Source organism: Frankliniella occidentalis, unplaced genomic scaffold (assembly GCF_000697945.3).
Source record: "Frankliniella occidentalis isolate FOCC.00 unplaced genomic scaffold, Focc_3.1 Scaffold56, whole genome shotgun sequence".
Classification (NCBI taxonomy): Eukaryota; Metazoa; Arthropoda; class Insecta; order Thysanoptera; family Thripidae; genus Frankliniella; species Frankliniella occidentalis.
Genome location: NW_026267186.1, coordinates 392,761 through 401,547, shown reverse-complemented (window position 1 = coordinate 401,547; position 8,787 = coordinate 392,761). Strand labels below are relative to the sequence as shown.

The 8,787-nt window shown below is 39.8% G+C and overlaps 2 protein-coding genes across 2 annotated transcripts; one reads left to right on the top strand and one right to left on the bottom strand.

Annotated features, from left to right (window-relative positions):
* The first annotated feature begins 1,258 nt into the window (after positions 1-1,258).
* Positions 1,259-6,788, top strand: LOC113205467 (coatomer subunit beta). Its single transcript, XM_026421111.2, has 20 exons — positions 1,259-1,424; positions 1,990-2,107; positions 2,182-2,411; positions 2,512-2,681; positions 2,758-2,965; positions 3,108-3,245; positions 3,330-3,522; positions 3,625-3,773; positions 3,862-4,002; positions 4,093-4,227; positions 4,346-4,488; positions 4,570-4,772; positions 4,878-5,047; positions 5,131-5,272; positions 5,358-5,507; positions 5,591-5,752; positions 5,843-5,988; positions 6,073-6,162; positions 6,254-6,406; positions 6,494-6,788. The coding sequence occupies exons 2-20, from the start codon at positions 2,014-2,016 to the stop codon at positions 6,563-6,565; spliced, it is 2,889 nt and encodes a 962-aa protein (XP_026276896.1). The 5' UTR covers positions 1,259-1,424; positions 1,990-2,013; the 3' UTR covers positions 6,566-6,788.
* On the bottom strand, positions 6,754-8,779 carry LOC113205468 (toll-interacting protein-like). Its single transcript, XM_026421112.2, has 5 exons — positions 8,593-8,779; positions 7,919-8,229; positions 7,638-7,839; positions 7,390-7,560; positions 6,754-7,313 (listed from the first exon to the last, which is right to left on the bottom strand). Exons 1-5 carry the CDS (start codon positions 8,641-8,643, stop codon positions 7,203-7,205), a joined length of 846 nt encoding a protein of 281 aa, XP_026276897.1. The 5' UTR covers positions 8,644-8,779; the 3' UTR covers positions 6,754-7,202.
* Between the last annotated feature and the right edge of the window lie 8 nt (positions 8,780-8,787).

Genomic DNA, 8,787 nt, shown 5'->3' with positions numbered 1-8,787 from the left:
GCGGGGACGCCGCAGGACCAGGGCGCCGCGCTCAGCAGCCCTCCCTCAGCGGGGACTCCGCAGGACCACGGCGCCGCGCTCAGCAGCCCCCCCTCAGCGGGGACGCCGCAGGACCAGGGCGCCGCGCTCAGCAGCCCTCCCTCAGCGGGGACGCCGCAGGCCGCAGGACCACGGCGCCGCGGAGGGAAGGCCGCGATAGGCGCTCAGCAGACACTACTTGCTCTGCCGGGGAAGTCCCATCGATATGCGCCAGGGACCTGCGTAGGGGGGGGGGGGGGGGGCACCATCCGGGCAGCGCGCATGGAGTAAAGCACCCCAGCCCGGCCCGCGGCACCCCGGCCCTGCCCGGCGGGGGCGGGCTCTTGCTGCCCGCTAGCGGCGCACCTCTCTCGCGTCAACGCGTTTCGGGTGCTCGGAGGTGACCGTCGTTTGCCGATGTGTTGCGGTATGGCAACTTGTGGCGGGCGTTGAATCGCAAGTAACGGGCCCTTTGGGCACATCCACAATCAATCTTACGTCAAACACGAAATTTTGCTGCGAAAGTGTCCCAGTTTTCATTAAAATCTGACCAATAATTCATGTCAGTTCGATGTAATTTTGATTGGAGATTGATGAGTGTTTCTTCAGGGTGTATGGAGCGTTTGGAAAAGATCCGTGTACAAATTTTGCGTGCATACCAAGTACCTGGTGTGGGTGCGGGTGCTGGTACATGAGGTATTCCCTATGACACCGCAGGACCAGTTCGTGGACTCAATGGCACCTACCGCAAGTGCATCTCGCGGATGATCCAAATATTGTTTTTTCGCCTACGATCATTAGTTTTGGCCATATGCAAAGAGGGAAAATACGCACATAAGTACACATACCGTACACACTGCACTTGTGCCATGTGAATAAAATAAATGTTATTTACTGGAACATTTTATGTTTTCATTTTATTCAAAGTTTGAAACTCGGCTCAACAGTCTTTCATAGTACTTAGAAAGCAAATTTTTATGGAATCGAGGAGAAATGTCCTGATTTGAGGTCTCTCCGGGTTCCCCGGCCAAGACAAATTTAGGCGCTGCATCCGAGATTGGCACCGGAAGTCATCTTGCAAGGTAGGCAACAACACGAGCTCTTCTTTCTTCACCCCTTTAATTTGGTCAGTATTCAACTTTATTGCTATCCACATGCAAAATTGTAGAAATATTTTTTCTATCTGTTTCAAAACACAAAGTTTGCTGAAGTCCAGTGGAAAGGAAAAACTGGAAAAAGTTTGGTTACTGGAAGGTTTGACAAACTGTTGAGTAGGCTCGGCTGCTAGCTGGCTTGTTTTAGGTTTTGGTTAATGTTACGTCTGACACGTCGCTAACTTTGGCGTTTGTGACGTAAACACAACAGTTATTGAGCCTGGTGCAAGAAGAGCACATTTTTTACCCTAGGTACGAGGATGCTCCTCTACATTTTTGTCCTAGCGCAATGTTGTTGATCTTTTGTGCATAAAGTTTCATGCTGTCAGGGTTGTGTTTGGTTATGTCAGTTTTCTCTTCACCGGCCAGTGTTGACATATTCAGCGCTTGTAATGTCATTATTTCAGAACTTAGATAGTTTAACATCATTATAATCACACCCTTAGTTTTCCCTTATTTATTTTTTCCAACTATTCCTTTATTAAATGGATATGGTTTGTCTTCTCCATCCTACCTTCACCCCAATCTTGTCCTGGAAGATCTACTTGTCAGTTTTGTTTTTATTTATTTTTATTTGATGTGCTGTAGTTTTACTCTAATGACAGTGTCACTGAAGTGCTATAATTATGTTTATGTCTCAGTATTCAATCAGTATTCTGTGTGCAGAAGTAAATAGGTAGTTTATTGAACCTTTACCTGTGAAGATTGTGACAGACATCATAAATCTCAAAATTCTCTGTATTTAGGAAAATCTTTTTGCTTTTCTGAATTCAATAACATAAGGACCTAACATTACATTCTTGCTTCTGATTTACAGTGCTGGAGGTCCGTGGTAAACACAATGGCGAACAGCATTGAGCAGCCATGTTATACTTTGATCAACGTAACGTCAGAGTCAGAGAGTTACAATGAACTTCAGTTAAAAATGGATCTAGGTTAATAAAATATTATGGTGATCTTATTTAATTTTTCCTAAAATCTTGGTGCTAATATCTTACTTAACTTTCAGAAAAGGGTGATATTAAAGTAAAAATAGAAGCGTTAAAGAAGGTTATCCACATGATATTGGCTGGTGAAAGGATACCAGGAGTATTGATGACCATCATTCGTTTTGTCCTTCCCCTGCAAGATCACACAGTTAAGAAACTGCTCCTTATCTTTTGGGAAATTGTCCCTAAAACAACAAGTGATGGAAAACTGCTCCATGAAATGATCTTGGTCTGCGATGCTTACAGAAAGGTATTCTTGTGTGTTCTATTTTTCTTAGCGTCCATCTACTTGTTTAGTCAACATCGGGATTTTTACAATGAAATTTACATTTGAGTGATTTTTTTTCTAGGATCTCCAGCATCCAAATGAATTTGTACGTGGGTCAACCTTAAGGTTCCTCTGCAAACTCAAAGAACCTGAACTTTTGGAGCCTATCATGCCTGCAATCAGAGCCTGTTTAGAACACAGGCACTCATATGTTCGGCGCAATGCAGTTCTTGCTATTTTCACAATTTTCAAGTAAGATTCGTGCAATGCACTGAATGTCTTGAAGTTATGTATTTTCAATAATTTCTTTCTGACATTTTTAACTTAGGAATTTTGAGTTTCTTATTCCTGATGCGCCCGAACTTGTTGCAAACTTCCTGGACATTGAGCAAGACATGTCTTGCAAAAGAAATGCTTTCCTCATGCTGTTACATGCTGATCAAGAACGGGCTCTTGCCTATCTTGCATCGTGTCTTGATCAAGTTTCTTCCTTTGGTGACATTTTGCAGCTGGTCATTGTGGAGCTCATTTACAAGGTTTGTTACTGAAATTTACTTTCATCCAATACCTCTCAACTATCCAATACCTCTCAACTAACCAATTTTTTTTAAAAATATGTACCACAGCAGATATTTTTATGATTCATTTGTCATTTAAAAAGATGTTCTTTGTTTGTAGGTTTGCCATGCCAACCCATCTGAAAGGTCTCGTTTTATTCGCTGTATTTACAATCTCCTAAATTCCACAAGTGCAGCTGTGCGTTATGAAGCTGCAGGCACTCTCGTTACACTCTCCAGTGCACCTACAGCTATAAAGGTAACATAGACATAATTGAAAGCCAATGCTTAGAATAAGACTTCATCACTTCTCTATTTCATTTGCTTATTCAAACTTTTTCAGGCAGCAGCATCATCTTATATTGATCTTATCATTAAAGAAAGTGACAACAATGTAAAATTGATAGTTCTAGACAGATTAATCGCCCTTAAGGAACATCCCACACATGAAAGAGTACTGCAGGATCTTGTTATGGATATTCTTCGTGTGCTTGCGAGTCCCGACATTGAAGTGAGACGAAAGACATTGTCCTTAGGTAAGCCGTGATGTGTGTTGACTTTGAGAAGGTTTCCACTTACAAAGAATTCCTAATTACTCTATCTCTTCTATGTATAATGTTCTTTCTTTGTGTTTCTAGCTCTCGAGCTAGTCTCATCTCGTAACATTGAAGAAATGGTTCTTGTTCTGAAGAAAGAAGTAGCCAAGACGCACAACTTGGTAGAACATGAGGACACAGGAAAATACAGACAATTACTTGTACGAACATTACACACATGTTGCATCAAGGTAAAAGTCTTAATATTTGGTTTACATTATTTTGCTGTAACAACTGTATTAAAGAGCAGTATCAGTAATTTGTTTCTATCTTTGACAGTTTCCTGATGTGGCTGCAACTGTTATCCCAGTGTTGCTTGAGTTCTTATCAGATACCAATGAGCTGGCTGCTTCTGATGTTCTTGTGTTTGTGAGAGAGGCTATTCAAAAGTTTGATAACCTCCGCCCTCTCATCGTTGAGGTTAATATTTATTAATAAACCTACCTAAACATTATGTATCTATTCAAGTTTTAACATAATTCAACCATTTTTTTTGTTTTGTTTTTAAAGCGATTACTGGATGCGTTTGCAAGTATCAAGTCTGTCAAGGTGCATCGGGCAGCTTTGTGGATTCTGGGAGAGTATGCAGTCACTGCAGATGACATTCAAACTGTTATGTCTCAAATCAGACAAACTCTTGGAGAGGTAAGCTGATGTGAGGCGTGCAAGAACTTCCCAAATAAGTTAATTCTATTCTACAATTAAATATAAATCACACATTTTATTGCTTTGTAAGGTAGTTTATTTTATTATGATCTTTCAGATACCTCTCGTGGAAGATGAGCTAAAGAAGGCTTCAGGTGAGAAAACTGAAGAAGATGCTAACTCTTCAAGTGTTGGCACTGTTCAAAAATTAGTGACTTCTGATGGAACTTACGCCACCCAATCTGCTTTCAGTGCATCTGTGTAAGTATAAAATACATCCTTGAAAATTTTTTATTTTTCATATTATGATACAGCATTGTGTTCTATTTGTAATATTCTCAGCAATATTAAAAAGACGGAAGCAAGGCCGCCGTTACGCCAATATTTAATGGACGGAGATTTCTTCATGGGTGCATCTTTGGGTACCACTCTTGTAAAACTTGCTCTAAGATACATTTCTTTGGTATCTGATTGTGTGAGGCAAAATCGGTTCTGTGCTGAAGCTATGCTTATTATCACCTCAGTTTTGCATCTTGGGAAGTCTGGTATGTTGCATACATTTTTTTCAATCCTAATACATTTTCTTGTAGTCCTGGTTTGTCAGTTGACATTCTTATAATTAATTCCAAACTTATTACAATTTTTTTTAGGTCTACCTTCAAAACCCATTACTAATGATGATGCTGATCGTCTCTTCCTCTGTCTTCATGTTCTCTCTGACCGTTCCCCTGAGATAATTTCCATTTTTAGTCAGCAATGTCGCAATGCTCTGTCAATCATGCTCTCAGCCAAGGCTGAAGAAGAAGCATCGATTAATAAGGTTAGTTGTTTTCAAAATACATTTGCATTGAAGTCTACAAGTATATCAATGAAATTTCATCCTTTCATTCCACAAATTTGTAGGCCAAAGAAAAGCCTGGAAACGAAGTTCAAGCTGATCACCCTATCAGCTTCCTACAACTTTCCTCTCAACGAGGTGACCAAGCCACAGAGAATGTTTTTGAGTTGAGTTTGAGTCAGGCGCTTGCAGGCTCAAGACGAGACGGTAAATCACAGTTCTATCCCAATCGATATTGACCAAGTAACATTTTCATATCTACTTATTTTTATTCACTGGTGATTTATTTCAGGCAATAGTAAAGAAGTAGGTATGAGTGGGGCTACAAAGCTGAACAAGGTTACACAACTCACTGGGTTCTCAGATCCTGTGTATGCTGAAGCCTATGTTCATGTTAATCAGTATGACATAGTTCTTGATGTTCTCATCGTGAATCAAACTGGTAAGTTTATTTAAATCTATCTTTGATATGCTAGGATTTGAAAACAACAAGTTTTACTGTATGAGTTTTGAAATTTATTACAGGGTCAACCTTGCAAAATTGTACCTTGGAGCTGGCAACTTTGGGTGACCTGAAATTGGTGGAAAGACCACAACCTGTTGTTCTGGCACCTAAAGACTTTTGTAATATTAAAGCCAATGTAAAAGTTGCATCCACTGAGAATGGAATCATCTTTGGCAACATTGGTAAGTGAAACGACAGTGTTTTATCATGTTCATTTATTGTATCCAATCAAATTTACCTGTGATATATTCTAAACTCAAAATCTGTTCTAGTCTATGATGTTAGTGGTGCAGCCTCAGATCGTTATGTTGTAGTTTTAAATGATATCCACATTGATATCATGGATTATATTGTACCAGCTTCTTGTACTGATACAGAATTCAGACAGATGTGGGCAGAGTTTGAATGGGAGAATAAGGTAAACATCATAATTTAAGCTGTTTTAGAAGGTTACTATGCTCCATCGTATTTGCTAAGTAATGCATTTTATTTGTTACTTCAGGTGTCAGTTTACACCAATCTCACTGACCTCCATGAATATCTGAACCATCTCCTTAAGAGTACCAATATGAAGTGCTTGACACCTGTAAAGGTATTTTTCTTATTCCATTCATATTATTATTGTTATATGTAACTTATCACGTTTGCTAATGTTTTTTCTTCCCCTTTTCTTTTGACAACAGGCGTTATCAGGACAGTGTGGATTCATGGCAGCAAACATGTATGCTAGGTCAATTTTTGGGGAAGATGCTTTAGCTAACCTTAGCATAGAGAAGCCATACAACAAGCCGGACGCTCCTGTCACTGGTCATATTAGAATTAGGGCTAAGAGCCAGGTAAGTTGGTTGCAGTTTGCACTTATTTTTAAAAGCTTAAAGTTTACCATTTATACTGATTGGAATACCTATTTCTTTTTACCATAGGGAATGGCATTGAGCCTTGGGGATAAAATCAACATGGCTCAAAAACGACCTCAAAAGTCATGTGGCCAATGATTTTTCTTGCTCCAAGTGAAAAGGTTTATTAAGTTCCAAGATTAATTCTATGTTATTACTATTACCATTTAATTGTATGTTAATTTTATGGCTTTCATGCAATGTACACCTTGAATGTTGTTCCAGTATGTTCATGTACTTTTTATTACAGATAGTGTAATGTAATACATTTCAATTAAATTCCTGTGTTGATTCATTAAAGCTTTTATTGATTAACTTTAAACTCTTTTCTACAGTATTAATTGTCCCTTACATATTGGCAGATGGAAAGTACCAGATAAAGTAACTCTGCAGACATAAAGGGAATGAATATCACAAAACACAGCTAAATGCATCATAAATAAATGTGCCCTATGGCTCGAGTAGGGGTATAAATTTGTTAAATAACAATACTTCCAAGTATATCACAACATAGAAAGTTAAATGTGGAAGGATAACAAGCACAGTAGGAGCAAATACAGCAAAAATGGCACCCAAGTTTATGATTAAACATCAGTCGACTACCGTTGCATGAGATTTAAATTTACTCCTTGAGAAAGAGCAGCCCTTTCTCAAGTTTAACCTTTAAATAAGCAATGATAAGGGGGAAGAGAGTAAAATGTAGAACCTGGACTTTTTCTTCATGACCTCTACAAAGTTATTCAGCCATTTGAAGAAGTGAGTTGACAATAGCAGTTTTGTTATTCTGATTTGCTTCAGCAACAGATTTGATGACTTCTTTGTCCATATTTGGAAACATTTCACTAATCTAGAAACAAGAAAGCGAAAAATTAAATAAAAAAAACATTTTGGTGTACCTTTACCTTTACTGCAAGACCACATACCTGCTTGAGGTCATCCTCTGACAGCTGAGGTGGCTCTACAGGCACCGGCGCAGGTGCTTGGGTATACACCGGGACAGCCTGGAAGGCTCTTGTTCCGTATCCTGCAGGGGTGGGTACCATCATCATGGGAGAGGCCCCTGGCATGGCATAAGGTGCAGCTATGGGTGCAGTCTGTTGAGCACAAGAAATTAAGTGAGTTTACAATTTATAATTATAACAGTTGGATATAGAAACATGAAGTCACTTACTGCGTAGCTTAACACAAGATTTATCATTCCTTCCATCCCTTCTCCTTGCTTGCCACTTAAGGGATACCAATCTTCATGTGTTTCACCACACAATACAGCCTCCGTAATGGGGATCTCAGCCCAAGCTATTAACTCATCCATTGTAAAAGAACATTCATCAAATATTTCCAAAACAATGCTATTGATACCTGGGGGTAGAGGGCTAAAGAAAGATACAACTATAAGAAAAATATTGTTTTGCACCACAATAAATTAGGAATATGTACTCCATTATCACGTACCATTGAACAATTTTGTTCCATCGGGGATTTTTCCCTCCATTTGGGTCCGTGTGTGTTTCAAGTACGAAGTGTCCTATTCTCAGTCTCACATAAGGGTCCATCCGAGCCAACCCATAGTTTTTCGCCAGCTTTGCTTGTGCGATTGTAATATTTAGACGTCCCATCTGATGTGTGGGCTGGATCCCCCCCATGGCTGCTAGCTGTTGCTGGTGAAGAGCAAGTGCCGCCTGTTGGTCAGCAGCCTCTTGTTGCTGGTTACCTGCTGGTGCGGCAACTCGTAAGAAGTCTGGCGGGAGTGAGCCCAAAAATACCTACAAAAAGTAAAGTGTGTTGTGTCACATTTTAAAAAAACACTTAGGAAGAGGTTGATGACGATTACTCTATGAAAACCGTGAGGATGTTTTAATGAGAGTAAGAAAGCGCTTTTATATTACTACTGATCAGATGGTATAGTCTCTCGGGTGTCCTGTTACACAACAAGTTAAGGTTGGGAAGCCCCAACATGACACTATTGCTTTAAAGAAAAATTGAAAGGGACCTACCCTTCAGCGAAAATAAATGCCATTTCATTAAAAAGTAGCACAGTGAAAAAGCAATTCACCCCAATGACGAGTTTTCATTTTTTTTGACATTGACAAGGTTTGCAAGTCGCCTGATCCATTTAAAACACTCACTCTTTTCCGTCGCTCTGCATTTTTATCGTTCGGGTCGGCTGCGGCTGCCATATTCTTCAAATAATTTGATAACCACAGTCAGAACTAAACAGGTAAATAGATGAGAGGAGTAACGTCACTTTGGTGACAAAAATATCATGACACAACAACAACAACGTAGCAGTAGCTGCCTCCTCTTCCCCCTTCCCCTCCCCC

Excerpts from the sequence above, each read along its gene's own strand:
- LOC113205467 (XM_026421111.2), top strand. The coding sequence starts at position 2,014 with ATGGCGAACAGCATTGAGCAGCCATGTTATACTTTGATCAACGTAACG. Across the intron at positions 2,966-3,107 it reads TTGTGGAGCTCATTTACAAG|GTTTGCCATGCCAACCCATC; the intron begins GTTTGTTACTGA and ends CTTTGTTTGTAG. Across the intron at positions 5,753-5,842 it reads AATCATCTTTGGCAACATTG|TCTATGATGTTAGTGGTGCA; the intron begins GTAAGTGAAACG and ends AATCTGTTCTAG.
- LOC113205468 (XM_026421112.2), bottom strand. The coding sequence starts at position 8,643 with ATGGCAGCCGCAGCCGACCCGAACGATAAAAATGCAGAGCGACGGAAA. Across the intron at positions 7,561-7,637 it reads ATCTTGTGTTAAGCTACGCA|ACTGCACCCATAGCTGCACC; the intron begins GTAAGTGACTTC and ends TGTGCTCAACAG. Across the intron at positions 7,314-7,389 it reads CAGAGGATGACCTCAAGCAG|ATTAGTGAAATGTTTCCAAA; the intron begins GTATGTGGTCTT and ends TCTTGTTTCTAG.